Source organism: Egretta garzetta, unplaced genomic scaffold (genome assembly GCF_000687185.1).
Source record: "Egretta garzetta isolate BGI_Z169 unplaced genomic scaffold, ASM68718v1 scaffold5, whole genome shotgun sequence".
NCBI lineage: Eukaryota > Metazoa > Chordata > Aves > Pelecaniformes > Ardeidae > Egretta > Egretta garzetta.
This window is the reverse complement of record NW_009259707.1, coordinates 2,171,361-2,185,134: the sequence shown is the minus strand read 5'-3', so window position 1 is coordinate 2,185,134 and position 13,774 is coordinate 2,171,361. Positions and strand designations below refer to the sequence as shown.

The window sequence follows — 13,774 nt, the reverse complement described above, 5'->3', positions numbered from 1 at the left end:
CACCTTCATCAGACTCCGTTCCCTCCATCCCTATCTTTCCTTGTGGCAAAGCAAAACTCTTCCTACTACATCATTTGACCTAAAGCTGAACATTTAGGTACATACAGATTTTAAACATTGAGTTTTCTGGAGACAAAACATGTGATGAGGTTTGAAAACATCAGCATTTGGATAAAAACATAGAACTGAATTTATGGCCATGGTAAAAAAGGAAAATCTAGTGAACAACTGCCCTGCAGAGTTGAATATCTGATCCGTCAAAAGTTGGTGTGCACAGAAATGACCTGGCATACGGATCCTTTTTCTATTTGTGTATCGACTGCTGAGAATAAGGTGACAACAAATGGGACAGAGCAAAAATCCTATCAGAAAAGTTAAGTTCTAAGCAGGCTTAATCAATATTAGAAAATTATACAATCAAATACTATCCCATTTTCCTCTAATCAAGGCTAGTATGAAGTGTTTCTAATTATTCAGAGCTAAGTATTCCTTCAGTGCTTTTTTTCAGTAAAACATGTCTTCAGTCATTTCCCTGGTGTATTTTGCATGTGTCCCCTGCATCTTTTTGCTAAAACAAGTGCAAAATTACCAAATTTATCCTCTTCTTGGAACTGTAAGATCTCAACATCTAAGGGCTTATTCTTCTTATTTATAAAGAGAATACATGAAAGAATACATTATTCATAATGGAAAGAGCTTTTTTGCTCCATTTATTTCTTTTCTAGAAATCAGCATCAGTGACAAGGAGGAAAACAGAGGTGATGTTGGCCACTGCACAGTAAACACAGTAGAGTGGAGCTCTCATACTCACCAAGTTGACAGGACTGCTGACGTTGCTGTTCATCAATGCCACCAACCCATTCACAAGATCACTATAGAAAGGGAAGAACAGATTGAGGCAATTTCAACTTCCCTATAAATAATATTCTTGTCTAAAAAGAGAACTGCCTCCTCAGAGCTCCAGTAAAGCAGATCAGGCAGCTGAGAAAGGGAATCTGCTGAAATCAGATTTACAGTGTGTACTTCAATGGGTGCACGTTTTCTCAGCTGTTTGTTCCACAGTCCCTATTGTAAGATATACTGAACTGGAGGTTAGTTTGAAAGGCTGATTATCTTCGGGATACGCTAGCTACAGTTCATCTGAGCATAGGAAAGAACATAAAACCAATTAATACTTTCTTTTCTCTCCAGTACCCAAGCATATTTAGAGGCTCATTTCCAACATATTTCAAACAGAATAGAGTCAGTTGTAAGACAGAGGCACGTGACATCACTGCCTGCTTTGCAGTTTGTTGTTTGAATTGTCTTTTGGTGTATTTTGGTGTTACCTCCCCTCAACAAAATAACCCAAAGTTGTTTTGGGTTATCAGCAATAAACTTATCCACTCATCCCTGGACATACAAATCCAGATCCCTTTCATTATGATTTATAATCAGGAAAGGAATGGCTACTTTGAACTTACGGGGTTTCTGTAGCATCTATCACTGCTGTTATTACTTTCAGCAGAGGGAAGGAACATCTCCAAGTGGAGAATGATTAAAACAACCCAGAAGCCGCACATGGAAGTTTAGCTAGCGTGACAGAACAAAAAATTCTGAGGAACAGATTCACCACTTCTTAGTGAAAGTACATTCTGGCCTTGCTTACACTGCAAATATTAGCTACAGCAAGACCTCCTCAACCGGTTCCTTCCCCCAGAAGGGGACTCATGCATGTACAGTACACGCACCGACCACAGCACCCCACAGGCACAGGGTGGCAGTATTGCATTAAAATGAAAGGACTGACAAACTGCTCAGGATGAAAAACTTACCTACCTGTCACTTGCTGTCCCAAGAAGGGAAGTACACATTAATATCTCAATTCAAAGTTCTAAACCAACTAAAATTTTGTTTCTTGGTACTTTGAAAAACTTCAGTGTCTCCCTTCTGAAAGTAAAGCTGGCCTAAGAATGAACATAATTTCTTCGACTAAAATCCACATGCATACAAAGTTGGCCAAGCTCAAAGAACCATCAAGTGAAGTAAATACCAGACAGCACAAACACAGCTTACCTGACATACTGGAAAGCTCTCGTCTGAGTTCCAGGTCCATAGACCTAAAACCAAGAGGAAAATTAGAAAAGTTACATAAATATAGAAGTCCTCTCTAGCCCAATTACCTTTTCCTCACCATTCTAGAAAAACTGCCCAAGGAGGAACACCCGAGACACAAGTTCAATGTTACAGGAACGGAAAAAGATGTGCTTGCAGAGCCTTTGGCAAAGTATCAGTTCTTTGAAGGTCTTCTTCCTCTTGGATGTGTTTCCAGTAAACACAGCCTTAGGCATTTTGTTAACCAGAACTCTGTATGTAGGAAACATTCTCAGGGATGCAAGACAGAGTGATGCTTTGTCCTCTCCTGGAACACTGAAAGAGGCTGCAGCATGCACTCAGCCAGAAAAGACTAACGAATATTTAAAGCAAACCTGAGACTACTAAGATGTGGTTACGACGAGCAATTTTTATTCACTCATTAACAACAGCCAACTTCAAAGAGACTATTGAATGTTAGTGGTCTCTAAAAAAATTATCAAGAAAAATAGCACTGTAAGTGTTTAAAGCAATCAGAAAAAAATAAAAAATCTTGGGGGGGTGGAAGTTTTCTCAGGTTATACTCTGGCACTTTGGAGTAAGCAAGTTGTTTAAGTTCAAACAGACATTACAGTATACTTAAAGTGTACATAATGGTATCACATAACATTATTTTTTCATGGTTTTATTGTGTGAAGTACTAAAGTCCCTAGACCATGAATACTTAAATTCTGAAAGCTATCAGTAGGCATATTTGAGTGGTGAAAACACTTAAGTTTAACTGGGGATGCACACATCTTACCAGGAACCTGCTACAACAGAAAAGCTTTTTGGAAGGACAGAATAGAAAGCATCTTTGTTTTCCTAGGGGACCGAAAGACAATACAATTGGTATAGATGCCATCATCTGTCACTTGGTAAGCCTGCTATCTCTGAGGTCAATTCAGAACCGAGAGTTCACACTTCAGTAGGCACTGGGTAAGATCAGGGGTTTCAGAGTTTAGCCAATAACTGGTTCTGAGAGGAATGCACCAGGAGAGCACAGTGACAGCCTGATGGACTCCCAAAGCAAACAGAAAGCAGATTTTGTGTATGTATATAGAGCTTCCTGCTTGTTTCCTTTTGGCTTGTGGGGTAAGGTTTACAGAACTAAGTCATTTGTGCATGATTTCTGCAGTCATCCATTTGGTTACCTTTCCTACGTGCAGGTGGTGGCTGGAAAATACAATGTAGTTTCCTCTTCCTGGTTTCTCTTAATAAACCCTTCCTTTACAATAATACAAAGCAACAATGGTCATGTTTGCACAGGCTATAATTTCTTCAAATTAAAGAAACTGTTTTCTCAAGAGATTATTTACTTCTTTTGAACAACTACTTTGAACCAAGAGACTGAATACATTCAATTTCTAAAAAAAGTCAACACTTGGTATTCCTGTCAGCCAAATTTGATAGAAGGGTGAAATTTATTTTGGTCTCAACTACTGCTTATTGTTGATAATTCATTTTATTTGATCCGGTCAGCTAAACAACTCTCCCCCTAGTTCTTTTCTCATATTCAGTAATTTTCAATGTCAGACAGTTAGTCCCTACAGCACAGTCATGTTGGGCAAAATGTTCTATTTTATCCTCTATTACGCTCTTGATAAAGTCTAGACAGCATGGCAGTTACAAAAAAAAAAAAAAAAAAAAAAAAAAGCTTTCAATATTCCCTCCCACTGACTTCAGACTTCTCTTACCGATGCTCTGAAGTATGTCTGAAAACAAAATAACTACTTCATATTTAGTAAGGCTTCACAAAACTTCCAGTTAGTGTCCTCGCTCTGTTCTTGTTATGAAAGATTACAGTACTGCTTTCAATAAAACTTGAGAAACTAAGCATGAATGAAAAAAAACATTTGAGAGGCCAAATATGGCAATAGCTCACTACGTGCACTGGGGAACAAACTTGAAAAATGGAAGTACCTTCTGACCCTCTATAGGCTCAATAAGCTTTCTAAACAGCATTTAGAGGCTCAGACTTTATACCCCTGGGAGCCACGCTGGGAACATATAATACTGACAAGCGAGTATATGGTTACACTCACATGTTGATATGAGCAAGTCCTACAAGGATCAAGTGTCAAAGCAAGAAGCTCCATCTTTTTGTCTGCTTCTACTTGCTTAGTGTCTTGCAACAAACTGAACCAGCCTCAACCTGCAGCTCTGGGGAGATGCCTGGATAAGAAAATGAAACTCTTTCTGCAGGAATTTGAGTGCTTTTTTTTTTTAATGTTTCGAATGAAAAAAAAAAAAGTACTGAACCCATGTGATTGTGCAATTAATCTATTCAGTGCTGAAGAGACTCCTACCAGTAGAGACCAGGCAAGCTGGGCTCACTGGTTTTGTCAGCTACTCAAGACTAAGCCCTGACATCTACAGTCTTAACGTTGATTTATATGACACACAAAATGTCACATGTCCTAGTAAACACTGGCCATTAAGTCACAGTCAGCATCACAATTGCTACCATACTCTGAGCACTGATAGTACTTTGTAGAAAAAAAAAGTAAATCTCTGGGGAAAAGGCAAATCTTTGGGAGATGCAGTGAACACAGCATTCAAATCATTACAGGCTTGTTACTCTGAAATAACCACAAGCCTAAACCAGAAACTTAGCAATGGTTAGGAACAACAGAGTAACCAAGATGCATCACTGATGACATTAAAGAATAATAACAAATTGCCTAAGTTAACAATCACTGATAAACAGCAAGCAAGTAAGCAAATGTTGACCTCTAGAGAAGGAAAATTTAGCTGTACAGATGTTGGTCATGCCACATCAGTTTGTCAATGGTAAGAAAAATCGGTCCTGGCTGGCTTTATTTACTAATACGTGATGTAGCCTGACAGCCTTTAATGTTACGTTATACACGGAAAATTTAGGCTAATCTCCAAGCTTGCAGAAAGCCATTTAGATGCCTAACAAGTACCAAACCATGCATCTGTAAGCCGTGCTGTGTCCCCATAGAAAAGTTGTGACAGACAGAGATTCAAGTTCAGGATGACTCAAGGTTTTCTCAGATTGCAACTAGTAGCCTTATTTCTTTCTGGGAAAGGAACACCAATCCCATCAACAGAGCACATCTTTGGATATATAATTCTATACACTTGAGCTTGATATATTGAAAGATTAGATTTTGAGGGGGGTGGGGGGGGAAACCTCAGTATTTTCTGAAATCCAGCCTCTTTCATAGCACATGAAGATAGGATCTAAAGATGAACAACTTTTCAGTCACTGAGAGGTCATTACTTACTGTTAGTGGTTCTCCCTGGAGGGCTTGTAGGATAAAATTACTGACAACTCTACCATCATTCATATGCATTCGAGGACCAAAGGTATTGAATATTCTGGCAACTCTCACTTCAACTCCTTCCTGTAGGCAAAGAAAAAACAATTGTTACTACCTTACTAAGAGTGCAAATTAACTCTCCCCTGTCCAAAAGCTTTCTTAAGAATCCCTCTTACAACTTTAACAACCATTGTTTTCTCACCATGGAACACTTCTAACCTCTCATCAACCCTACTGGAAACTGTAGCACATACAGCAAGGTAATGCCTACTAGTTCTCAGTATTTGTAATGCAAATTCTAAATCAGTGCTAGAATAGCTGATGATTTCAGCACACAAATTTTCTTCCAACAAGAACTTTAAGATTTTTCAATAGTACGCTTCCAACAAAAACTTGTTTCACCTGGCACTTATCTGCATTTTTTGCACATAAATGAAGTCTCACAATCACCAGATACAGTACCAAGGTAGTATTACCAAAGATGAGAAAAGTTGAACACTTCAAATAAGTATCTTTACCAGTGCTATAAAGTAAGTGGCTTTGTAATCACAGCCACAATGTTTCTTAGCTCCTTGCTACTTATTAGGCTGTGTAAATGGCTTAGGTTTTTCCAGGAAACATTTCTATCATTCCCAGAAGTCTCTTCTGGAGGACATTTTGCAAATCTTCAAAGTAAAATGCAACAAATATGTGAAATTGGAAACCATCTGGACAAAACACTTTAACACTGAGAGACTGCAGACTGAAGTAATCTCTCTCCAGGTATTTTCAGTATTTTCTGCTTATTCACACTTACTCATTTGGACAAGTTCATGATAAAGCCTACAAGAAGGATGTTTTGCCTCTGTGACCTGAAGCACGCACTTGGCTCCTGACAAGTTCAGAGCAGCATGGTAAGCTGTAAATGGATAGATGCTACCATGTGAGAGTGATAGCCACAAAGGCAGGGAGGAAGGTGTCAACTTCAGCCCAGGCCTATCCATCCTCCTCAAACTCCCTGGTCACTCCCCCTTTCAGAAAATGCCATCCTTCTACCAGTCACAGGAGACACTTCTCGTCTGAAGCAAACCTTGTGCTGCTGATTCAACTGAAGCAACTGAAGTCACAAGCACAATATTCTGGAGTTGCAAACATTCAGTTATTCCTTCAGAGGATACACAGAACATCTTGTACTTTCAATGCCTTTTACAAAGGCTTGTCATTTTCTTGGAAGACAAGAGTGTGTGTGTAAGACATGTATTGTTGGTACATCCGCAGCTGAAGGCTGCAGCTCACACAGGCTTCACTCAGGAGAGACCTGGAAACACGTTTTTCTTGGAAATAAATGTAGCTTCATGTAGAAGAGAAACTTGCAGGAAAATCTGATCTTCTCTCCTGGGTCTCCAAATGATTCATAAACAAATGAATCTTCAAGTAAGTTTTGTGAAAGCAATAGCATTAGCTTTTTACAGATGAGAGAGTGAAAGAGGCAAAAGGCACCTTCAACGCTTGAGCTTGGTGTTAAGAAACGGGAAACACCAAGTAGCATAGGTAAAGCCCAACACTCTCTAGTATGAAGAAGGCCAAACAACACCCAGTTCTGTTTAACTGCAGGTAAGGTTTCAGTTGCCATGATCAAACATTGTTTATATTTGCAACTAAACTGTAAACTAACAGTAACCAGGGAGGTAACTGTTGTGTCATAGGAAATGCTGGAGTCTTGAGTCTTTGTCACACAACAAACTTGCATCCACAACAGAGCCAAAAAAATAACCTCAGAACATCCACCTGGCCCTGCTTAGAAATGCTGGGAAGAGCAGAAGTCCCTTCCCATGCAAAATGCATCAGTTGAGAACATATTCTTTATCTCCTGTTAGCTAAAAAAGCACGGCAGTGTAGCATGTCCAACATATCCTTCCAGCAGCACATTACAGAGCCATTCCCAATGCCTTCACTGTATCTGGAAATATATATTCTGAAAGAGTTTCTCGTTCTTTCGTTTTGCCCAGCATTCTATCTTAAAAAGGATGCTGACTCCTTCAGGGAGGGATTGTATTTCATGCGGGCTTTCCAGATCTTGTCATTAATAACAAGTGTAGAAAATGAGGCACTTGGAAGCTAGTACTCAAGGTAAAAATAACTCATTAAACAATGCTGACCAAAAAGCCTCTCTTGTACTGCACAAGCTACAGCAGCAGCCTTGTTTTCCAGGATTGGCTGGAAACTAGCAAGGGATCTAGAAAAGAAAAACAACACACTCTCTATAGGCACTTACTCACAGCCACAGTGAATTGAGTATTTCTTCTCCCTTCTATTTATTCCCCTCCCCCCACCATACTCTTGTCTTTTAAAATGAGTAATGCTTTATTTATAGTGTCATCTAGCACAGCTTTTCTCTGCAGCCTACTCCTTTGAAAAATCTATTTTCTATGCAGCTGAATTTTCATCTGTGCCTGTAAAAGTGGGATCTATCTTCTCAAAAGAAACTCGTCCACAGACAAGGACATTTTGGAGGCAGTAACTTAAAAATTGTCCTGTTTCCTTTCGCCATTTCATGAACACCTCCTTTGAAGTGATCCTTTTTGCATGTTGAGTTAACTTTACTGCTTTTTGAATTAACTGCCTACAAATACTTATGATACACTCTTACCTATGTCCTGCTACTCTGAATATCAATGTGTTAATTATGACTGACTACCTCCACTGTATTCCACTAGCAAAGCTGATTACTTCCCCAGATTTGTGGCAGTAAGTCATGTGCAATATTTTATTATATGCTAGAGAAAGAAGAAAAACTTCTTTAGCCCACATTTATACTGCTAAACAAAAGAGAGCTTGAGAGTAATCCCTGACGCGGAGATCAAATGTGATCAACTGGGTTCTGTCATCACAGTTTAAGACTAGCAGATTAATCAGAGAGAAAGTTCCTTGAGCAATCCAAGAAAGAGCCTGGGAGCAAGCTAATAAAATGTAGCATCGTGGGCTATCAAAACACTTCAGCTCACTCTATTATTTACCAGTATGGACACGTTCATACAGACCGTGCCTGTACAGATAGACAGTGAAGACAGAAAAAATGCAAGAAAGATTGTCATGGCTTACAGAGATACCTCTTCTGAATAAATACTCAGACTATTCTATAGCTGTCAGTCAAAAAGTAGCATTAGTTATCCAGCCTCCCCTGCAAAACAAACCTCTTCAGCACAGTCTTTGCCACTTAGTTCTAGAGATCCCTGCTCCAGAAAGTATTGAGGTATCAAGGATGCCATGATAACATCTTAATTTAAAAAGACATTTTAATTTTATAAGCCTTTTAAGAAAAGATAGCTCCTTGCGTTCACTGTCTCAGAAAACAGATCAACGCAGAATACAATTCAAATGTCAAGAGGTTCTTTTAACTGAAACAGCTTGAACACATGCTGTGGCTGTAATTCATAAGGATATCAGGCAAGCTTCTCTAACTTATTAGCAGTGCCTCCTTCTTTGTATAGTCTGTGGATCTATCTGAACAGCAAGCATGAATGACACCTCCCTGAATACAAAATCAGGAAAGGGAAAGCTGCAATTGCCTGCTCTCCAGCAGACAACTGGATTAAAAAAATTTGCCAGAGAAAGCCCAGACAGTTGCACAGATATCACTATGACCTGATACAAGTCTTCATCAATGTTTCAGCTGAAATTACTAAGATTGTTGCCTGCATCCCTTGCTTTATCAGTCACTTTCTATCTGATTCATATTCTTTCTCATGTGTTTCACAGATTGTTAACTAACTCTCAAAATTGTTCCCAAAATTCTGAATTGTAATCCCAGCAGCATTACTAGCACAGTGTTCACCAGGATCCATCTGTGACGGGTTTAAGCTACAATACACTACACTGAGGCTTGGTCCAAGGTATTTTATTATACATACGTACTGGCTATTGTGTATGTAAAATTAGATTAATTCCCAGTTACTGACAGTTTTTAAAAACTGTTTTGCAAAAACAGTGATGCTGATATCTGAATTTCATAAACAGTAAATCTCCTAAACAAGCTAGGAAGGACAATCACCATTGTCTGACTACTTTCAGCATAATGCAGGTCCCTGAACACAATGCAGGCACGCCTCCAGTACTCTTATCTTACGGTTGAAATATTACTGTGCTTATACTTCAACACCTCCCAGACTAGAGCAGCTTCAACTTCTCTTCGAGGTCTCTTCATACCATTATGAAGCATGTCCTATTTCTAGCACTTGCCTCAGCTTGCATACCTCTTGTATGTGCTGTACACGGCCAATGCAAACAGCCACAGGCCTGTTCCACCAACACTTTGACAGGAGACCTTGCCATTGGGAAGGGACGTGCACCCCCTGAAGCGTATCTACGCCTGAATTACTGGGACATCCCCTTCAGATGGGGATTTTTTTATCTTCAGTATTTTACTGCACAGCATGGCTTCTGAACATGAGGTGGCAGATAACATAACCAGTGCAATAATACCCAGTGAATGAGAACTGTATCATGGCTTCCAGTAAGTTTCCAATAAGGGTCAGGAATACATGCAAACAAACAGCAAGATATACGCCAAACGATTTAATTTTAGTCATCTGCACAATGGAGAGTTCTACTCATGAATTAGTGTAACGTGACAGTTACGGGTGAAAGAAAATGCCTTATCACTGCTTTAAGAGCAATGCATGTAGCTGTATGAGGAAGATGCATCTTAGAGACAAAAATAAGAGGTGTACCAAACTGAAAAGATCAGAAACAACACATGCTTTTGCATCAAGAGATGAATGCTGCTAGGATATGTTCTTACTCAGACACCAGATAAACTTCATGAAGTGAATCAATCTCCAAAGAAAAAGTTTAAAGTCTTCCTAACTTCAAAATTAAATTTGCACAACAGCACAGCAATATCAAGAACAAAGAACTAAGTTCTCTGATTAACTGAGGGAAATCAGAAGATGGGATTTCTACAGCATGACAAGGAAAGAAAAAAAAACAAACCCAGAGCACAGAGACTATGGAAAGCATTCACTTTTCTTGGGAAACTGCCTGCATTTGTTTAGTCCGTGGCTTTGATAATCGTTGCAAGGCAGTCTTCTAACCTTGTCTATGGTACAAAGCTATTTTGCAAGTGTTAACAGCACAGAGCATGTAGCACTAGAGGTACTAGTGCATTAGAAAAACCACTGTGTCTGAATATGGGCCAGAGGACCGGACAGTTCTTTCCTGCTTTATTTTCGTATAATTTGGAAGAAGTGTTGCTCTACTCACAGAAAAAAGCCCCCTATTATATCCACGCTGTGTTTGTATTAAGAAGTTCTGAAAACTCAGATAAAACAATATGATTTATAAACAGATACTTAAATAACGAAACCCTCCACTTACAGGGAGGTTCCTATTACTAATGAACCAGTGAAACAAAAGGTTGCATTTTTATAATACTGCCTTAGATACTGCAGCATTCTCCTTTTCCCCTAATCACCTCACTTCCTCCAACTGAATGTTAACAACAGATAGCTTTGGAAAACCATATTCCACTTCTACATTTGTATAGGACCAAACACAGTGTTCACAGCTTCTACACAGCAAAAAAAAAAAAAAAAAAAAAAAAAAAATTACAGGCAGCTCTAACAACTCATTAAAAAATGGGCCGATCCATTAATCTGATAGTACAGAGAATACCTACCAGCAGGTTTTACAAAATGGCAGGATTATCAGAAGGTAACTGGAACAAACCAGTTTCAAAAGCTTAGCATTATTTAACTTCTGTATTATTACAGTTAGAGGACTTAACTTTATCGAACTATGTGAATGGATTTTTATCTGCAGGTTCTCTTTTCCAAAGTATAAAAGCCTATTTGTGAACCAATGGTTGAAAGCAGCACTGTTTCCTCTTTTAAAGTAGAGCCAGTTAATCAAGAAGATAAAAGCGGCTAACAACAAACAGTACTTGAAATTTTCAATGGAACCGCCACATTTATTGAGAATATTAATGCAACTGTGAGAGTGTGACCTCTCAGACTTTGCAAAGGAAAGGAATTGTGGACGATTTTTTTTCTTTCCTTTCTGAATTTCACTGACTTTGTGTATAACTAACTCAGACAGGACACTAGCTGCGGGGATGACACCTGCACTTCAGCAGTGTCGATGCCCTCAGTCAGCAGTGAGAGGGGCTGTAGCATCTCAACCCTTCTTACCTACATTAGAGGCACTGCCCAATGTGGCTGACTGCCTGTAGCACCTTACAGACTCCCCTCTCCAACCTTGGCATCACTCCTATTCCTGGATGCGAAACTCCTCAGCGTGGCTTCTAAAAAGCTAAAGGAATCCATGATATCTTTTACCACTACAATTTAGTTTTGGCCTGGTATACCTCCAACAATAACCACTGTCTGTGTCATTGAAGCACTGTTCTCTGGGCTTTCAACTACTGCCCTGAGGAGATGCAATGCTTCCTCTTCTCCCCTTACACTGTTAGAACCACAAACAATTCAATTCTATTCTTCCACAAAAAGCAACACAATTCTGTATCTTTTCTTAATCAAACTGCTAACAAACTTGATGTGACAACACCAAAAAAGAATGCCGCATGCTTAAAAATAACCTGTACTGAATATCAAGAAAACAACGAGCGATAATGAGAGAATACAGGATAAACTCCCAAAAGACATTAAAGCAAACTGATTTAATTCAACGTAGCTATTTGTTTTCTATCCACTTACTCAATAACTGCCTGGTTATTCACTATTCAATGCCTTTTCAGTTGCAATTCAATCAACAGTTTTCATTACCCCTACATTTTACATCAAGGCTTTTTACGATTGCTGAAACCAACTCAATTTGTGAATTAAAGATCAGGGGGAAAGTACAACTCAATTTAAAACAGAAAAACACCCTAGTGTTGCAATTGCAACACACTTCTGTATTTACCAAATTTCAGCACCAGTTTGCATGTGTTATTCTCTCACATTAATAAACTTTACGTCTAGCATATCTTCCCTTTCTTCTGTTACCCATTAAGATTTTTTGGCACCTTGAGTCTTCACAGTCCTGGTTATAGAGTATTCTGTAAGGCAGAGCATAACACTTGTCCACTTGGAGAAGGTTACACTTAATAGTTAATTATGAAAACTCAAGTCACACACCCATATATGAAGTTTATGCAAAAGCATAAAGCACTGGAGGGACTAGGAAGGACAGGCAGAATAGTAACAAAAATAAAAGAGTACAGAATGGAGAAAGTAAACAGACTGACTCGCTGTTATTATAAGAGAGTTTCAAAACTAAGCCTTGTACCTTGTTAAGGCAAGTGAGTGAACTGAAAAAAGCTTTCCAGGAGGAAGTGCAAGCAAGCACTGAAAGAGAAATGAAGAGAAGGGAATTCTGAAGAAGTCTGGATCAGAGGATGCAACTTAGTTCCCGGATGACCATAGCAAGGAACTAAAGCTTCCCGTGGCTTGAAAGAAGTTCCAGAAGCAGGTACTTCCCCTCTTGCCAAGGAGAATGGCTGACCTATGCTCCCTCACAAATTGAAGGAGGGAGAGCTGCTCCCGGAAGCCTATAGCAAATATCTTCTCAAACCACACATTCAGGTGCCTCATGTGGGATGAGATGAACTCATGTACATGCTTTGAATTCGTGAGACCTGCATTTCTCCAGCAAATGCCGAACTCCCCACCTCTCCTTTCAAGCAGATGGTTATATATCACAGAATGCTACTACTGCCCTCAGACTCTTTGATAAGGAAGTGCTCCTGGGCTTGTTTAAAGACAGCAGTTGTAAACAGGAGATAAAGTCAAGAAATGCTTAATTCATAGGGCCAAAATAAGTAAACAAAACAGCGCTGCCAGCAGAAAAGAGCGCACCAAAAAGGCTTTGGTCACTACAGGCTACTGAGGAACTCCTAACAACTGTAAATGAAGAGTCATACATCTTTGACCAGATTCACGAACTGTTCTTATTCAAGCAGCCTGCCTGGAAGTATAACGTAGAAGTACATTTTTAGATTTTTTGAAAACATGATTAGATATATAAGGTACCTAACTATGTGCATGATGATGGAAAACTCTGGAAAAAATGACCAAAAAAAGCAGAAATAAGTTTGTTTCTTCTTTTTACTGAAGCTGAGAAGATTCTGGAAACATTTTAGCCTGAAATCCTGTAAATCCAATTGCTTTGGGCTAGGTCACTCATGCCTGAAAACCCCCTTATTTTCACATAAGCACAATAAGAGCACAGTACTTTTCATAGCAGTAGTCAGATTTTTCCACCAGCAAAAGATAATCTTTTCTCTGCTAACAAGAGTGTATCATCTAAATTCTGGGGAAAAAAAAGCTTAACAGTGTTTCAGAATATACCTGAATGTGGGACAAGCTGGGGCAGATTTCACTAACCCATAATAA

General features: G+C 39.1%; 1 protein-coding gene across 3 annotated transcripts in view; it reads right to left on the bottom strand.

Annotated features, from left to right (window-relative positions):
• UXS1 (UDP-glucuronate decarboxylase 1) overlaps positions 1-13,774 on the bottom strand; it is a 51,952-nt gene that overhangs the window by 6,057 nt on the left and 32,121 nt on the right. For all 3 annotated transcript variants that reach the window (XM_035894390.1, XM_035894391.1, XM_035894389.1), the window contains 3 exons: positions 5,367-5,486; positions 2,056-2,099; positions 812-872 (listed from right to left, as the gene is read on the bottom strand). In XM_035894390.1, coding sequence (XP_035750283.1) covers positions 812-872; positions 2,056-2,099; positions 5,367-5,486 — 225 coding nt within the window. The remainder of the gene's footprint in view (positions 1-811; positions 873-2,055; positions 2,100-5,366; positions 5,487-13,774) is intronic.